Source organism: Anarhichas minor, unplaced genomic scaffold (assembly GCF_050575085.1).
Source record: "Anarhichas minor isolate MPS153535 unplaced genomic scaffold, ASM5057508v1 ptg000007l, whole genome shotgun sequence".
NCBI lineage: Eukaryota > Metazoa > Chordata > Actinopteri > Perciformes > Anarhichadidae > Anarhichas > Anarhichas minor.
This window is the reverse complement of record NW_027466453.1, coordinates 18,127,605-18,145,859: the sequence shown is the minus strand read 5'-3', so window position 1 is coordinate 18,145,859 and position 18,255 is coordinate 18,127,605. Positions and strand designations below refer to the sequence as shown.

At 43.8% G+C, this 18,255-nt stretch overlaps 1 protein-coding gene across 3 annotated transcripts in view; it reads right to left on the bottom strand.

Annotated features, from left to right (window-relative positions):
- Positions 1-6,828: 6,828 nt before the first annotated feature.
- Positions 6,829-18,255, bottom strand: part of dock6 (dedicator of cytokinesis 6) — a 28,033-nt gene continuing 16,606 nt past the window's right edge. For 2 of the 3 annotated variants that reach the window (XM_076086363.1, XM_076086361.1), the window contains 25 exons: positions 17,522-17,662; positions 17,138-17,251; positions 16,850-17,020; positions 16,618-16,757; positions 16,277-16,446; positions 15,988-16,139; positions 15,562-15,744; positions 14,812-14,938; positions 14,639-14,723; positions 14,407-14,503; positions 14,182-14,316; positions 13,512-13,664; positions 12,985-13,143; positions 12,786-12,886; positions 12,515-12,707; positions 12,217-12,360; positions 11,944-12,075; positions 11,809-11,823; positions 11,085-11,210; positions 10,905-10,994; positions 10,034-10,270; positions 9,803-9,946; positions 9,537-9,643; positions 9,266-9,439; positions 6,829-8,149 (listed from right to left, as the gene is read on the bottom strand). In XM_076086363.1, coding sequence (XP_075942478.1) covers positions 8,107-8,149; positions 9,266-9,439; positions 9,537-9,643; positions 9,803-9,946; positions 10,034-10,270; positions 10,905-10,994; positions 11,085-11,210; positions 11,809-11,823; positions 11,944-12,075; positions 12,217-12,360; positions 12,515-12,707; positions 12,786-12,886; positions 12,985-13,143; positions 13,512-13,664; positions 14,182-14,316; positions 14,407-14,503; positions 14,639-14,723; positions 14,812-14,938; positions 15,562-15,744; positions 15,988-16,139; positions 16,277-16,446; positions 16,618-16,757; positions 16,850-17,020; positions 17,138-17,251; positions 17,522-17,662 — 3,333 coding nt within the window. In that variant the 3' untranslated portion in view covers positions 6,829-8,106. Of the gene's footprint in view, positions 8,150-9,265; positions 9,440-9,536; positions 9,644-9,802; positions 9,947-10,033; positions 10,271-10,904; positions 10,995-11,084; positions 11,211-11,808; positions 11,824-11,943; positions 12,076-12,216; positions 12,361-12,514; positions 12,708-12,785; positions 12,887-12,984; positions 13,144-13,511; positions 13,665-14,181; positions 14,317-14,406; positions 14,504-14,638; positions 14,724-14,811; positions 14,939-15,561; positions 15,745-15,987; positions 16,140-16,276; positions 16,447-16,617; positions 16,758-16,849; positions 17,021-17,137; positions 17,252-17,521; positions 17,663-18,255 lie in introns of those variants that run through there. The other variant, XR_012952912.1, reaches the window with a different exon arrangement.

The window sequence follows — 18,255 nt, the reverse complement described above, 5'->3', positions numbered from 1 at the left end:
TAAGACAAATACCAAACGTTACAGGAGACAACTTGACCTCCCATCGACTCCCACACAGCACAGATGAAAACACTGGCTGAGGCCTGAAGACTCCCACAGATCCACAAACACAGCTGTAGCTTTCAGGTTGATTTATTAAGGGTACGCTGATATGAAAAGCCAAGTGATGTAGCTGCTTTTAATTTGTCTGTCTTCTTCATGATGAATCTGACAGTAGCAACGTTTTGACAACAGATTACAAATGCACCTTTTTCTAATATCACTTTAGCTTAGAAAGGCTCTCAGATGACCACTGCTCTGCCACTGCCCCTCTCTTCAAACCAAGCAAAGTGATGTTGCCAAACTGAGACGATATCTGGCAACAGTTTGAAGTCTGATGAAGAAAGGGTTACAGGAAAAGGGAGCTCCATCTTTCTATTCCCAAAGGATCCAGAAACAACCCAGTCACTTCCTCCCAGCCCAGGAGAAAGAGTAACAAGGGGAGGAGAGCGTAAACGGGAAAGAAAGGAAAAACAGGAGAAGGGGTAAGAAAGAAAGAGAGAAAGCAGAAGAGAGCAGTGCGGTGTGTGAGGGAGGGTGGGAGAGAAAGAGTGGGAATGTGAGGAAAGAAAGGCAAAACTGCAGGAGGAGGGGAAGAACTGCTGCTGAGAGTTTCAGATGGAAAGTTCTCGAATAAGAAGACCATGACTGTTCTCTGATTTGAACACCACCAGTATGAATCACTGCTGCTGAACGATCATATAGGCTGAGAGAACTTCTCACAGTGACTTTATACAGTTTAAAAGGACCTTTCCTCATACTCTTAAAAGGCTCCGCCTAGAAGATTACCATCATTTGTGCATTCCTCCCCTAAAAATAGGCCGACAATAGAGAATCTCTATGAGAAGCTGCACTTTGTCTAACCAAATAAAGCCGAATGTTATTCAGAGGTTTTCCCCTCAGAGTAACAGGCCGCAGAGATCTCAATATAGACAAGGGGAAGAGTTTCAAATGCTACATAAAGATCACAACAGGAGACACGGCTGTTGATCTATCGACTAAGACTTCTTTGTCCTCCTCTTCACTCTGCAGCACAGATGGCTTCATTCAGCCAAATGGTCCTGCATGAATAATAAATCAGAAAAAATGACAACAAATCTCTCCCCCGAACAGTTTCACAATGCTAAATGTGGTCGTTTGTCACCAAGCGAAATGTAGCTGAACGGTGTACGTCACTGCATGACAGACGACTTCACCACGTGAACCGAGGCCAGATGATCTCATATCAACACAGAGTATGCCTGTTCTGCTGTGTGGTTTTTGACAAATTTGGACTTAAACTCAGGACAGTGAAATCGTAATCCAGTGGGACGTCCCCTCCAGGATTCTCTGCCCTGTTGTTTACATTAAGGAGTGGTGGTATGGAGGAGCAGACGGCGCTGGGCTGAGCAGTCTGGCTCGAATATGGCCAAGAGGAGGAGCCGACCAGCTCCCATTACTCCTGGATCAGGAGCAGAGTAAACACCCGCCAGTCTGCTATTGGTCATTGTGCTGACCTCCAACAGGAAACTGAGCAAGGGTGGGGCTGAACGGCAAGGAGCGGCACCGGGAAAGAAGACAAAAAAAAAAAAAGGGAGAAAATTTTGGAGAAAATTCCTGTGCAGTTGTGGAGGTGGGGATTAAGAATGATGGCGAGCAGAGAGAACTGTGGGGTCTGGAGGGGAGGAAGACGAAGTCCAGACGGCAGTAAGACGGGCGGTGGGGAGCCGGTCACAGCAGAGCCGGGGTTAAAAGCTCAGGTCAGCGTGTGTTGTGGCACCGAGCAGAGCGGAGGAAGTAACCTCACTGCGGCGGCCCTGAACTTAAGAGGTTTCCTCTCAGGGATCTAATCAATTACTTCCTGATTCAGTGAGAGCTGTTGAACTAAAGACTGCGGACATAAAGACAATAAAATATCCACCACACTGACTATTCCAACAAGTGTGTGTGTGAGCTTTACTGGACAGAAAAGTCCATCTTGCTTTTCTGAGTGATTAGCGTATTGAAAGGAGATGAAGTGAGATTATTTAGGCAGATAATCACAGTCCTTAGTACCTCAAAAGCCAGATTAGACCATATGTTCACTGAAAACATCTCTATGCTGGCTGCCCCAATCAATAACGTTAAGTAGGAGCATTAACCCTCTCTGTCTTGACCCAATCAGACTGATGGTACTTCTGTAATAATGGGCCGTACGTTTATCCCTACTTTACACTAATCAACCTCTAATACGACTAAGAACTTTGGGTTTGATCATCATAACACAAAGAAAAACAAGCTGCAGATGAAGAACAGGCCGTTTAGGTTTCTAACAGGGCTGGGCGATATGGAGAAAATAAAATATCACAATATTTGAAACCAATTACCTCTATATCGATATTATTGTTGATTGTTTAATGTTGTGCACCACCCGCCATGTCAAATTCCTTGTATGTGCAACATACCTTGGCAATAAACGGTTCTGATTCTGATTGTGACGATATTAAATAATTACAGAATGAGATTTTATGTGGATATAATCACTAAGTGGGTAAAGACAACACTTATGTCATATTACCATATTATCTAAGACAATATCTAGTCTCATAACAAAACATCAATATAACATGGATGTATTGCCCAGCCCTGCTTTCTGATATGACTGGGGTACGTGCAGATACAATAAGAAGAAAAACACACGTGACCTGCATGCACATTCACTGAAAAGGCCTTTTAACAACATTATAGATCTTTATATCGCTAACTTGATCTATTTCAGAGATGGCAATGATCATTAATGTTGTGTATTGTTTTAACAGAACAGTTCATCCATCACGCAGTAAAACTGTCCAGCGTTGCTTATCAGTGGTGGACCGTATAGACAGTGACAGACAATCTCTCGCAGGTTTCAGGGTGTAATTTCATTATAGCGTCACTAAACTATTTAAATGCCCGGCGTGTGGCCCAGCGTGCAAATGGGGTTTATAACCCTGCATTCCTCGACTGCACCCCTGGGTCCAAAAGCTGTAATGAGACAATCACATTCCAGCTCGGTGAAAAAAAAAAAAAAACTTCTGAAGGAAACTCCAGCTACACACAAACGTGACCAGAGAATCCCAAACTGCGGTGTGAGGGACTCCCATGGGGTCTCTGATGGGTTTCCACTATTATTGCACGCGCTAGATCTCAAAACAATAAGGAAATATTCTATTGCCTCTTTATTAGGTACACCTGGCTACAACTAATCCCTGCAGAAAAGTAAATATTAGAACGTATATTGGGGCCACAGACTGTGTGACGCCATGAATGACAGCACACAACCCATCTGACTGCCATGCAGCTGCTACGATATTTGGCTGTCCGCTGGGAGGTGATTCCATACAGCCAGCAGCCCATTACACAGGAGCAGGACAGTGGTGTATTGTATGTATGAAGCAGTGTAACAGACTGATGACTACACCCCCACATCCTGCCAATGCATGTCCCGAATCATCACAACATCTCATGTGTTTACTGGTGATTCAGGGTAGTGTACCACACATGAGACATAAAGTTCATTATTAAACTAACAAGCCTCCATATTAACACAAAATAATTACATATTCAGGGGGAAAGTCTTCATGTATGCCTATTAAGACCCAACGTATTAGTTCATTAAGGGAAATCACTCCGTTTAGAGCCTATAATAGCTTCTGAAAGGCCCCCGTTTGGATAAATAGACTTTTAAGTTGGTTTACCCTCCTCCTGTCCAGCTGACATACAACTCCATTAGCCTTAATCCATCTTCTGAGGATAGAAACTTGTCGGTGGCCACTGACCGGCTACAGGCGGCGAGACCAGCAAATTTGAGAGCAAGAAGCGGCAACGAAAAGCTGACGAACATCTGGAAGTAATGGAAACTTGCAGAATGCACGGACCCACCCTCTCCCCCGAGTCTTTACTGAGCTTTTCATTTGAGAAATAAATAATAATGAGAAAATGGTTGCAACAGATCACGTGTAAGGCACGAGGGGAACGTTTCATAATGAAGGGCAGCCAGGAACAAACACCCAAATGTGTTGCTCGTTCATAAATGACTTGGGGGGGGGGGGGGGGGGGGGGGGGGGGGGGTTGGCAATGCAACCTACAGTATACTGTAGCTCGCTACAACATTGCAACTCTTTAATCAATGCAATAGAAGTTAAGGTCGCGCGGCAAAATCCCCTCTCTGACACCGACTGAACATGGAATCTAAAGCATTTTATATAGAAAATGCTTTAATAAACATTTATATTATAATTATCAAACCCAAATAAATAAAAGGTCACCGAAAACTCACATTTCCGTTTGACAGATTCACTAATAGTTCATATATGGATATTATTATTATGATTATAATATTATAGAGATTTTATGTTAACGGCGCTTCTCGCCGCCGTGCAGAGCCTCCAATGATGCTCTGAACAAAAAGGCACGCGCCGGAGGAGGAGCGACCATGAGACTGTTCAACATTCTTCTAAAGGTAAAGAAACGCGCGTGTGAAATCAGGAAACCTAATAATTATGAGGAGCGAGTATTAATATGAGTATTACTGAAGCGGGGTTGGTTTTGGGGGATAAAGGACCCGTTACTTCGGAGAGAGAAAACCGGGGAATGGGCAGGACCGACGCTTCACAAAAGTCACACTCTCAAGAAGGCGGCTGGTCTGCAGCGCTTTAAAATAACAGTCTGACAAAGAGACACACACAGTTTTCGAACGGAGGAATCGTAAGTTATTAGCGGTTCTTACCTGCCCTCTGGATATCCTTTCAGCGGCCCAGGAGGAGCGCTCACTGACGGAGACAAAAACACCGCAGCCAAGATGCTCCGATCCCACCCCCCTCACCTCCTCTTAAAGGGCCAGCGACCACGAGGCCAATCAGGGAGCTCCCACTCTGCCTCCATCATCTCACAGGGCTTTCATTTACCTCCGAGGAGCCAAGCTTCTTCATGCACTTGTACAAGAACAGGACCTTCAAGGAAATCCAAACACCTTCACCAACACTTCAATGACTTTAAAGGCCATCCATGGCCCTCCATCCGTGGCCCTCCATCCATGGCCCTCCATCCATGGCCCTCCATCCATGGCCCTCCATCCGTGGCCCTCCATCCATGGCCCTTTATGGACACAAAGAACCTTCTTTTACTTAAGCTAAAGTGGCAATACCTCAATACTACAAGACCTACAGTAGAAATCTTATTTAAGTAAAAGTACAGAAGTATTAACAGCAAAATATACTCACTAAGCATAACCTATAACAGTGCATCATATTTTATAAATAATAAGTTTGCATGTAAAATAAATTAATATAAGACTCTGAACTGTAGGAGTAGAAATATAAGGTAGCATGAAAAAGAAATGATCTTGTACGGAACAAGTATCTGAAAAATAAATACAGTAGATTGATAAATGTACTTACTTTCCATCATGACCCTCTAAGCTCTTAGTGTTTTAAGGACCTTCACCAGGGCCTCCCAGGTTCACCATGGACCCCAAATAACTTCAGCAGGAGGACCTGCCAGATCCTCTGAACACTTTAGGATCTCTGCAAGGACCAGCAGGGAAACTCAAGCTTCCCAGGAAGTACAAGAAATTTCAAGAACATTCAAGATTCCTCGAGTACCAGTAAGAAACTCCAAGAACATTAAAGGATCGACAAACCTCAAAATAAACTCAAGGGGGAAAAAGAGAAAGGGGAAACGAGACCAGAGCTCAAATACACACGCACATAAAATAAAATAAATAAAACGACATGTGAATGTTTGACATATGTTCAGGTAATAAGATGTAAAAGACAAACACCTACAAAATATTTCATTAATATCCATTCAGAAAATATAAGTCTGCAACTTATTGATGAGATTCACATTTTAAAACTTTATATTTACAGTTTTATTTTATTTTAACTAAACTACAGTAGAGTACTGAGTGATCTTGTTTGGTGGAAAACTTCCGGTCCTCAGCTCTGATTGACCGAGCCATCGCAAGTCTTCGTAAAGTGCCTGAACATAAACGCAGGGCCCTTCATTCTGGTGAAGTAGACCAACATTGCCGGCTGTAACGTGGATCATCGTATCGCCACAGGAAATTAAGACTAATGGTGTGGAAAAGGGAGGCCAGGAAGACATCTGGATCACATCCATCCCTGCCTGGTCTCTATGCAACACAAAGGTTGGTGGACAGTGTTTGTGTGAGTGTAGGAAGCAATGCGATTTAGCAGAGGAACCTGAGGGCTGAGGGTTTCAGGTCGTCTTTCAAAAGTCAATAAAAGGTGAACTAATTAGTGAATCAACACTCACTTTCAGCTGTTCTATCACTTAGTTAACTGCAGTTAAGTTAATCACCACAAAGGTATACCAGATGTTTATGGTTTTAGTTCTTGATTACAAAGCCAGCATGAAAAGCAGAGTTTACGACTCCAGACTTAACACTGAGGTGGTCCTATTTTTCATGTCCTGTCTGAATCCGTCATGTCCTTTGTGTTGTTTATTTTTGCTTTGTTCTCCGTGTTTAAATATACAATAAAGAACTGATCACAAAAATAAAACTTTTGCAAAAAGGAACTATTATAATAGAAATAATAAATCTAAATACAAGTCCCCTATGGATTATTATACAGCATTGCAGATACTACACAGACCTACTATATCACAATGTTATACCATTAGTACAAAGTCACTATTGACTCCTCGAGAGAATATTACATATGTTCATTTATCGTCACCACACAACTCTTTGATAAATGTATAATACTGAGGGAAAGCTATTCTTCTGCTCAGTAGCCCCACACAAATACAAGCTGACCAGAGAAGTATGAAGAGAAATTTAATAGAAGGCAGTAAAAAAGACAATAAATTAAAAAAAAATGTTTATCTAGTTGGTAAAAAAACAAACAGTTTCCAGCCTCGTAAAATAACAAAAGCATGGATATTTTAGTAGTTACAGTGTTAACGTGCTGCAGTTTGTTTACAATAGTGCAATATAATAGATACAGTAGTTGGAAATAGTTACAATGAATAACTAAAACTGCCACAACCCGAGCGTTGGACACACACAACACATCTGGAGGGACAGCAGTTCAAAAGCAGTGAAAAGAGGACTTATACCAAACATAATGCAAAAATGAATTCAGCTATCAGACTGCACTGCAGGGTGGTGGTGATGGATGACGGCAGTGCTACTGTGATAAACACGATGTGACTGCAGTGCTTTACAGGAGAATTTCACAGTTTAAAAAACACAGTTTAACGTCCCATCCAGCCTTTTCCCACTGAAATAATCCGTTTTCCTTCTGAAACTGCTGCTACAGTTCATTCCTGCCGGACTCTGAATGGAGAACGGTCCCACCGCTGCTCTTTAATGAATTGTTAGAGCGAGAGATGGGCCGATAAATGTGACAACTTGAGGAAGAAGGAATGTCAGTTGTTTGGTCTGTTGATAACAAAAGAAAACTCCCTGGGACTATTTAATAACCAAGTCTGGCAGTGACTACTACCAGGCATAGTTTAGAAAAAAATCAAATTAAATAAGACCTCGACACAAAACAGACAAACTACAGCCTCTTCAAAAGCAAACACTAGAAGCAGAAGAGAGAAAAACAAACAGATAAGCTCATGAGCATGACCCCCCCCCCAAACGATTTGGATACAAAATGTGTTTGGCAGCTCTAGTCCTGTAAAAACTTAAGTTTAAACCTGATCAAGCTCAGAGAGATTACTGTAAAGAGACCACAACGCTGACATGTCAGAGCCTTGCTCCGAATGTCGAGGTTTACAGTGCAGATAACCTTCCAGTATAAACAGCTGAAGTTTTCCTACAGAGGTGTGAGAGCGGTGGTGACTGAGGGGGGGGGGAAGAGGTGACAACTGTGTGTATGTGTATGGTGACAGTGGTGGTGGTGGGGGGGGGGATTATGGCGTGTCTGGGTGGCCGGGGGGGTGGCTGGGTAAAATAACGAGCTGGAAGAGGACGGTGCGTGTGTGCTTGTGACAGTTGGTGTGCAATCAATGGGGGGAGGGGGAACAGACGGGATGAGATGTGGCTAATTTGCAAAGCTTGTTTTTCTGTGTTCTTATCCAGTTTGCTGCGCCTCAACAGTCGACTCTGCGGAGACTGGACCTACTGAAGGAGTTCCTGCGAGAGAAAAGCAAGACGATACAGATTGTTTTACTTTAAGTGTTTTGGTTCATTGTGCTAAAAGGCGTATCTGAAAACCTGCAGAATTAAGGTCTAATGCAATGAGTTCTGTGACACTTGAATTATTGTTTATTCTAAAGGGAGTGAAAGCTGCCCCACTAAAAGTCTGACTTTAGATGCTTTCAAAGAGTAAGAATGCTGTAAAACCACCTCATCACTTTATTCAGTGTTGCCTCAATATCATGTTTTAACATCTATTTACCTTTAGTTTATTAAATCTGGAAGAAACAATTACGTCCTAAAGGTGCTAAATTCTAAATTCAGAGTATTAATATAGCAGCGAACAACTATTTCTATGTAAAGGTATAGTTTAAAATGTCTACCTGAGCTCTCCCTCTGTGTGTGTGTTGTAACTCGAGCTTCTTTGTGCTTTGTTTATGTAGCCGGTCGGGCCATGTGTGCATATTATGGATGTGATTCCCAGTGCGTGTGCACCACTGGTTCGCTCACGGCCGCCGCTATGCACTGCGCTCATACGGCGATTAAAGCCGGTAACGCCGTCCTGGCCGAACCGTCCTCCAGTTCCCCCCCCCCCCCAGGTAAACACTGTTGCTGCTGTTTGCGCCTTCAGCGCTGTTAGCATCGTTAGCTGTGAGCATCATTAGCTGTGAGCCGCCGGGTCGTAGCCGTGTTCAGAGCCACGTGGAGGCAATAAATATACTCTGAATTGGCACCTTTAAAAATACATTTGTCCCCAGTTTTAAAGGAGGCAGGTGCTTTTGACTGTAGCTCTGTCTTTCATTATGAAGCAGCAGTCCTCAGACCCTCACATGAAACACAGAGCGGATGCCAAAAGCTGATGAAAACTAAAAACATATGGTGATATTTTCCATAGTCGAACAGGCTTTAATACTTCAAGAGCTGCACAGACTTTCCTTCACAAATGAATGTGAGATCTTTGAGAAATGTGACCGTTTTCCAGTCACTATGAGTCTATGACCTGGAGTATAGTACAGTTTGGTTTCAAGTTGCTCTTGTTGGAGAAGTAGCATGAGCTCATTGTGTGTGTTTCTGTGCGCAGGCGTTTGTGTGTGTGTTATTGTCTCAAGTTACCGTTGTGTTTGCGTAGCCAGAGCTGGCAGTGTTCTGTATAGCTGGGGGATCTTGCGGTTGATGAGAGGACCCAGAGCTTCTTTCAGTTTATTGTAGTTCCTCTCCATCTCTCTGTGGTACTCCTTCTGATCTGGTCCAATCAGGGCTTTATTCCTCCTCAGGGCATCCTCACACCTGCACGAAAAAGAGCAGAGAAGATGCAGGGAGTTGAGGTTTTTGTTTTTATTAGTTACACAGCAGTCTGAGTCTGGGCCGTGCAGTGTGTCATCACCTCTTAGTGAAGTCTTTAAAGCAGAGGCGCAGTTTGTTGTGATGGCGAAACAGCTTTGGATCATCAGGAATGTCTGAGAGAAAGACCTGCGCCACCTCGAGGGGGCCCTGTGCGGGGGAGAAACCGTTACATATCTGCTAAGGAATGTCTGTCACTACTCGTCTGACCCAGACGTTCAACCCCATTTGAATGGGATTAATATTCAAGGAGGATGTGGGATTATGACCTTTTAAATGCATTATGGTTATAAGTATCTAAACAGGAACCTGGTTGACTGTGGTGCCCACAGAGCCCTGCAGCACCATCTGCAGCATCTTGGCGTCTGCAGGGTCTTGGATTGTAGCGAAGGCGAGCTCCTGAGTCTTCTTCTGCATGTCCTCTATGGCCACCTCCATGGGGACAAGAATGATCTGGAGAACCAAGGAAAAGAGAAACAGTTGACTTTTCTTTTTCTTTTTCCATAACTGACCAAAGATCCCTCCAGAACAGACACCCACCTCTTCCTTGTGGATAACATTGATGCGTGTCTTGATGTAAGGGAAGGCGTGAGATGTCGTGAGGATGCTCTTGCGTTTGTACTGCTCATTCAGATCTCCGTGGGCTCTGCCGTCCAGAGTGAAGGGGGTACAGTACATGAAGGTACGCAGGTTGTAGTTCTTGTCAAAGTAGGTGATTCTTTCCTTTAGCTCGTATGTGTCGAAGAACGGTTCAACGTAGGTGATCTGGAGGTAGGCCTGAAACAAGCACAAACGGTCATCTTCAAACAGATCCAAACTTTCTTCCTAAACTGTTCAGGTTCATGTTTGAAGTGATGCATAGCTGACATCAGTATGAACGGATCTCAGGCCTGAAACGGCTCTTCTGTCAACGAAGTTTAATAAAGTAAGATGTGTGACGTTACTGTCTGACATCCCAGATATCAGAAAGATTCTCGTCTACCTTTTTTATAACTACTGATTTATCAAATCGGAGTTCTACCGAGTGAACATGATGAAGAACTCAGGAAAAATATTTTTGTCATGCAACCAATGACGCACTGCCTATAGCTCTTCTTCTGTAGTTTCAACGGACTGCTGCCACTCTGTATGGTGAGTGATCTGTGCCTGCCCAGGGAAGTATGATGTGGAAAAACACACATGAATTCCAATAGGACTGTTGTCACAGCGGTCACATGACCAATGATGAGATACGTCTGGATTTAGGACCACATATGAACCCATTTGGGCCACATTTGCTTGTAATGTCAACAAAGCCTTATACGTTTTGCAAATCACTATCGATTACTGTATATATACACTATATATATATATATATATATATATATATATATATATATATATATATATATATATATATATATCGTGTTACCTTGTTGGGATCCAGTTTGTTTTTGTCGACCGGGTTGGAGTCCTTGATAATTTCAACCATGTCATCCCCGAACCTTTCTGAGTAGAACTCCTGTGCACAGAAGAGATTGTCATCTTTAGAAATAGGTTTCAGATAAATCATCAATGACACCTTTATTGGTATTGTGAGTAGTAAACATGCCTCAAGTCTGTAGGAGATCTCAGCTAATTTGGTGATTGACGGCTCCTTGTAGACAAACTCTTGGTCGTCCAGGTCTCCAAACCTGCAGCCGTAGAAACCCACCCGGAAGTAGGTCCCGAACATTCTCTAAGCACTAAAGACGGGACAACAAGTTTGAGATGGTTTAAGAGAGCAGAGGTTGAGGGAATTCAAATGATCTGACTTTATTTGACACGATACATATTTGCTTTTCTTAGCAGCCTAGGATCATTTCAATAGGTAGAAAGAGAAAGTCAAGACATGTTTTCTATTAAAAATAAGATTTGGGCAATATGGGGGCTCATTACGAGAATTATTTTTAGAATTTACACCTTGTCGCTTCTTTTTCCAGGCAATGCTAAAAAATGTATTCTTAGGAGGTACGCTCTTGTTACCGTTTTAAGATGAAATCATATCTAGTCATAGAAGAGAAATGTTATGGGACAAAGAGAAAATACATATCTCTGATGAAATGTAGTTTCACCACAGTAGGAGGGTTAAAAAAGGGATGGAAAGTGTTTTGTAACAGCGGCTCGACTATGTCAAAGTGTGAAAGCCAGTTGTGTATCACTCACCAGTAACATGTTGTTCACACAGGAGGAGAGAAGAGGAAGAAATAAAACATCGTCAATACAAATTAAAAAGAACTGCTGAATTTCTTTGACCTTAAATGTAATATACTCGATATAACAAATGTACGTGTTACCTCCCATCCTGAACTCTGGAAAAGTAAAAAAAAAAAAGAAAGAGGTGACACATAAGAAGGAAAAGTTAATTTTCTCATCAACACTGAACAGTGCAGTTAATTGCTGGTGATTTCAGGGACGAACTGTGGACTCACTTGGTTGTAGACTTTGTTGAAGGCATCCTGCAGCTTCCCGTGGACAGTGGCCAGCTTCTTGAAGTCTCTGTTGGCTTCATGGATGGGCAGCAGAATCTTGTACACTTCATTTATGGCCTCATACATGGCGGCCTGGGGTTACAGCACAACAGAAAGCTAGTTTTACACATGCCACCCGATCACATAACACCCCTTCAGCCATGTCAATGCTGCAACCTCGCGCTGTGTTAAGATTCAGTCTGTCACCATGTGGTTGGAGAATATGAGTCGTACCATGTTAAAAGAGGCAGCTGCTTGCTCCAGGAGGCCCACCAGACCGGACTCACTGAAGTACTTCCCAGCACAGATCCCCTCCTCCTCTGGAGACAGGACGTCATCCGATACGGCCGACTCTTCCAATACGTTGGATGAAACATTCTGAAGGAAAAACAGGGAACAGAACATTTTTAAGGACATGAATCTTTAACAATCGCAGGTTTTAGTCTTGGTGATCCAGTTTTGGGACAACCTCCAATCTCATTCTGCCATACTGCTGTGAGTAGAGTCACCATATGAAACGGCATGCACTGACCTGAAACGTCACACAACCAATTGGCAGGTAGCGGCAATCCTCCAGCATGTTGAGGTATTCTGCCACCAGCGCTGCGCTGTGGACCAGACAGTGGGCAGCTTCAGCATGGTTCCCTCTCGCCGAGTGCTTTCCTGCCATATTCTGGAGCCACGTCAGACGCAGGTCAGGGGAGTTCTGGTAGCCCTTTGCAATCCTGTAAAGAAATATTAAATATCAGAGAGCTTATTTGTGACACTTTGTTGTTGTATACAGGTATTGTGCATCACAGTACCTGTACATCAGGTCAATGAGCATCTCTGGATCCTGCTGATGCTCTTTCATCTTAACAGTGTCAGTAAGAATCATGTGCAGGTTGAACACCAGATCCTGGACCTGCAGTTTTCAAAAGTGCAACACAGCACACATTAGTTCATGAGTTTTGTCCACTCTTGCAGCTCCAGATGAGACTTCATACAGAGGCGGTTACATACCTGCTCTGGGAAGGGCGTGTCGCGCAGCTCCAGGTCCTCTTCAGCGTACGTCAGGATCGTCTTGAGCGAGCGACGAAGATGCTCCTCGTTGAAGTTTTGCGACGTTCCCACCAGTGATGACAGGGACATTGTGACCTGCATCTTCACTCGAGCAAAGTTCTGGTCCAAGGGATAAAATAAGGACAGACTGTGACTCACAATAGTATTAAAGCGTCTATTTACGGTTTTTATGTTCTCAAAACTTGTGTACATAAAAACCAGGTGGGTGCACAGAACAGTATCCGTGAGCAGCAAAGCATCCTCACTCGCTAAAACTGAGAACACATTTGTGCACGAGGAGCATAAATGCTATAAACGTGCAAGTGCCTGGTTTTTATGTGCCCAGGTTTTGAGACTAAACGCCATATCTATTCCTAAAACATCCTGTACGTGTCCCGTAGATTCATTTTGTTTTACTGCCATGTCCCTGGTTATAACAAGAACATTCAAACACAAATCTACAATGCAAAGACAGAATCCAGCCTTACATTTCCGATCTCAAAGTTCTGCCTCATGAGCAGGTAAAGAGAGGCGGAGGCGTGACTTCTGACCGAGCCGACACTACTGCTGCAGTGACGCAGGAGACGCAGGCACAGGTCCGCACAAAGCTCCGTGTCCTCATCAAACAGCATCTCTGGGAACTACAGACACAAACACACACTCCTTACACAAATATATTAAGTATGATTTACTATTTGTTTCTTTCAAATTCAAGTTGTTTGTACACGGGTAAGCAGTCAATTAATACTTCTCCCAAAAATGACCAGTTGTATATCAATTACTGAACCCGTGTAAACAATGTTTTGATATAGTTTTGCTGTTGTTAAACACGTTTACTTCAATTCATCAAGGATTTACTTCGCTGTCAGATTCTCCGTTCACCATGGAGGCACGCAAAATAAAAGTTTTATTCAAGGATTCAAGGTAACAGTAACTAATATACAAATGGTCATTTTGTGCGTGAAATATTCCTTTAAGTAATAATCACATTTTGTAGTTTGTTTCCCCTAAAAAGCGTTAAAATGAATCAGTAGGTATGAGACACCGAGTACAACTCAGGAGAAAAATGACATATTTTAAGCTGCATTAATATTAGATGTTAAAAAACCAACTAATAAACCAACAGCAAATGATAATAGAGACATTTGACTTGTGTACCTTGAAGACCAGAGCTCTTTGTGTAGTGAAGCAGTGCTGCAGGAAGAGGGCGCTCTGGTTGCCTGCCATGCTGTGGAGGAGAACTCTCAACACTCCACCCAGAACACTTTCCTTGAGCTCTGATGCCACCACAGTCTGACAGAGACACACAACACATTACAGCAAGGTGAGTCTACAGAAAACGATCAGCACTGTGTGTGATGAGGATGAGGACGATTGCTTTACCTTGACTACAATCTCCAGCGTGTCCAGTACGATCAGAGAGGCCTCAGTGGCTAAGTTTCCATCCACCACAGACTCCTGCTCCACCTCAGCTTTAGTCCTGGAAGAGTTGTTATTTCCCCACCATCAGTATCACACTTAAGCACTATTTAGATGAAGAGAGTCTATTTTTCCTTCTTTATAATTTAGATTCTAATCCAGAAATCTATCAGTAATTTCACTAAAGTAAACATACTTGTCGACTCGGTCTGTATTTTGTCTCCAGTGAGTGACATTCTTCCTCCACCTGACATTCTCCTGGCTGCCGTAGGGACTCCTTTCTGGGAGAGAAAACAAATCACAATTTCCATGAGCGTGAACTTATAAACACACATTACTGGCTGCTCTCATGCTACTTCTGCTACTTACCTCTGCAGCGGCGGACCATCTCCTGACGAGCCCCGATGGTGCCCAGTATGGCCTCCTCCAGCCGGGCCTTCATGTCCTGAGACTTTTTAAACGTCAGGCTGTTGATCCTCTCCAGAGCCTTCCTCCCCTACAACAACCATCAAACATCACAGGACAGGGACAAAAAAACAACAAAAGACATCAGGACAAACAAGTTTCAATGGTATAAGAACCTCCGGTAGAAATGAGAGGGAGCTACCTGTATGTGTTCGACGAAATACATGTACAACAGTTAAAAACTACCAATAAAAACTACGGAGGGTGAGATGGGCATATGTGAGAAAGTTAAACACAAAAATTGCTGATAGATTGAAGTAAAAGTACACAGGTATGTAGGCTGTGTACATGTGGGTATGCAGGTGACTATAGATGTGCATGTGTGTCGATGTGTCGACTGAAAGTTTTCCCGAGGAATGCGTTACAGCCCACAAGTACTATGGTGTTTAAATGCTGACATGCATATAAACAACTGAAAAAGGGTTTGATGGAAAAAAGAAGAAACGTTTTTGTACATTCTGCAACATTGCCTTTTCTAAATAAAAAGAAAACTACATCACCCTGCAGTACTGATAACTCAAGACAACAAGGTAACTTTCTTGAAACAACTACTGACATTTGTGTAGCTCTGGCATGTCCGAATTAGACATCTGTACTTTGGTTCTGACTCAATGGGTGACTCTCATAGTCGGGACAGTGCCTGGTTTGTTGTACCTTGTATTCAAAGCAGGAGACACAGAGATGCAGCAGATCCAGCAGGCGGTTGATTTGCAGTACAGATAAGTCGGACACCCAGCGCTCCAGGAGAGCAGCGTCCGCATTCTTCAGAACCCACAGGAAACTCACCAGCAGAGTCCGGCTGCACTCGGCAGACAGAGAGCTGGACTGACGCCCGGCCTGGTGAAGACAAACACACAAACCCAGTGCCAGTCTTTTAATCTGATGTGTAAAAAATGGTTGTTTACAGATAGATATAAAGGAAAAAGGACAGAGAGACACCTACAGGCTAAGAAGAGCAGTTATTCAGAAAACAACAGCAACAAGGGAGGAATGCAAATGTTTTTTGTTTGCTTTACGATCTGTGACCTGTCACTCTGTCGGGCCCGGGGGAACAGCCTGACCCCTGCTGCTATCACTCACCACTGTGGGCAGCGCGAACGGGTTGGCTTTGACATGTGGCAAAGGGGAGCCGGCAATCGCCATGGCAACAGACTGACTGATAGTGCTGCCGCTGTCTGGGTCGGCATCGTCGGCGTGGGCTGCGGCAAGGCGGCACCGAGCAGGCGAGGAGTCTAGAAAAAAAACAAGAAAAGAGCTCTCAGGTCCAATAACACTGGAAATAAAACCATTGTGTAGGTGGAATAGATGTGCGGAGGAGGTGGAGAGCCATAAAAGAAATTGCAGCGGGTTGCACATGTGTTGTGCTGACCAGAGAAGTCGTGGAGCTGATGCAACGTGTCCATGACGATGGGGATGAGCGGGAGGTAGAGCTGAGCGATGTGGGCTCTGACCTGAGGGTCAGTGTAGCGGGGGTCTGCATCATGGCTGCACAGCAGGGAGTGAACAGCACTAATGGCCTTTTTATGAAGGAAGAAAACCCTACGGGCAAGAAATAAAAGTGTATCAGCACATTTGGTGTGTTTCTCGCTGCGCACATGTACTTAATGGTGCTGTACTGTATTTCATTTTAAAGTTCAAACTCTGATGAGCCCTATGGGGGAAACGGAACGACACTCCTGATTCTTATATGTGCAACAAGTAAGAGCCTACCCGTCTCCATCAGGATCAAGGATGAGAGAGAGCTCAGTAAGCAGCAGGCCAGACAGGAAGTGCTGCTGGCGGAAAGGGACGGAGAGCTCAAACATGGTGGCCACACCCTGGTCTTGCACCATACTGGAGAACGCTGAACTCTGTTCATACAAAAGAAACCATAGGAGGGAGAAGATGAGATGGAAGAATATGAAAATAAAACATGAGCAATCAGTTCTACTGTATCCAGTACCTGTGAGGTGGTGGAGGAGGTGGAGGGGGAGGGGGAGGCTGGAGGGCTGAGAGTGGAGCACGGCAGGTTGAGGACGACGTAGTGCTCGTGGCTGCAGACGATGCGAGTGAAGTCCACCCTCAGGGCGTTCAGAGAACTGGGGTTCTGCGCTGTGTGAAGCTTGTTGGCAATCTGTTTGAAGGCACAAGTTTCTTTGAGTCAGTAAAAGCTGTTGTAAAATGTGCGTGGGAGCACTGGGATTTAAAGTGTTTGCTATGAAAGGCAAACGGGGAGGGAAGTAATAGACACCTGTTTGTAGTAGGAGCGGATGAGGTTGAACACAAAGCCCCGGTCCACGAGAGACAGCAGGTCATTCAGGAAGAAGGCCAGACTGCTATTCAGCCTCTCCACAAGCTCCACATCCTGAGAGAGAGGGGATGGGAATGAGCAGGAGTACATGAAAGGGAAGATATGATATCAGAAGATAAACAGACATATTGGGTTATTTTAATCATGGATACAAATGATGGATCGAGCATTACATACGAGATAAGGCAACTTTCTTTTGAACAAAAACTGTAAAAACAACCTCTGGCCATCTTTAATTCCTCAATACTTAGTTTGTTTAAAACAAATGGACTTTCAGCCGTTCATTTCCTTAATTGCTTGTATTGTGGATTGCGGGCTTTTTACCTTCTGGTATCGATTGGCGATGTCTGCACTGATGGCACACACAAGTGCAGCGATGTCATCCACAAAGCGGTCTGGGAAACGCTGCCGCCTGGCAACGTCCAATTTGGAGGTCAGGAATAAGTGATGGGTCATGCTCTTTGTCTAGAGGACAGAGTAAGTAAGAAATTCACTTCATGAAAATATCCCCTATCCTGCTTTAATAATGGTTCCTATAGTGCGTGTGTTCTGATGCTTGTTGTTCTCATAAAGGGATAGTTTGGACGTTTTGAAGTGGTTTGTATGAGCTACTTAGTGTGTTAGCTACAGTAGATAGCGGCCGGCACGCCCCCAGTTTCCAGAAACAGACAGGAGTGCCAGCACGGGAGCAGAGTAATGTACTGCTGTGGATGAGGGCAGCAGCAAAACGGACCGAAAAATAAATCAATACCAGTTTAAGTGTAATATTTTCATCTACCTTGACGTCAGACAGAACCTTTCCATCGGACTTGCAGGTCTACCGCTGCCTCCTTTGGCTACTTTGATATTGATTTTTTTAGGTGTTTAAAGTATGTTCTGCTGCAGCCTTCGTCCTCAGCAGTACATTGCTTTGCTCCCATGCTGGAACTCCATTCTCCAAACTAAGGGCGTGCCAGCCGCCGTCCACTGTAGCTAACACACCGACTCTGGATTAAATACCTCATACAACCCCCCTCTTCAAAACGTCTGAACTCCAACTGTAAGTAAGTGGTGTAACA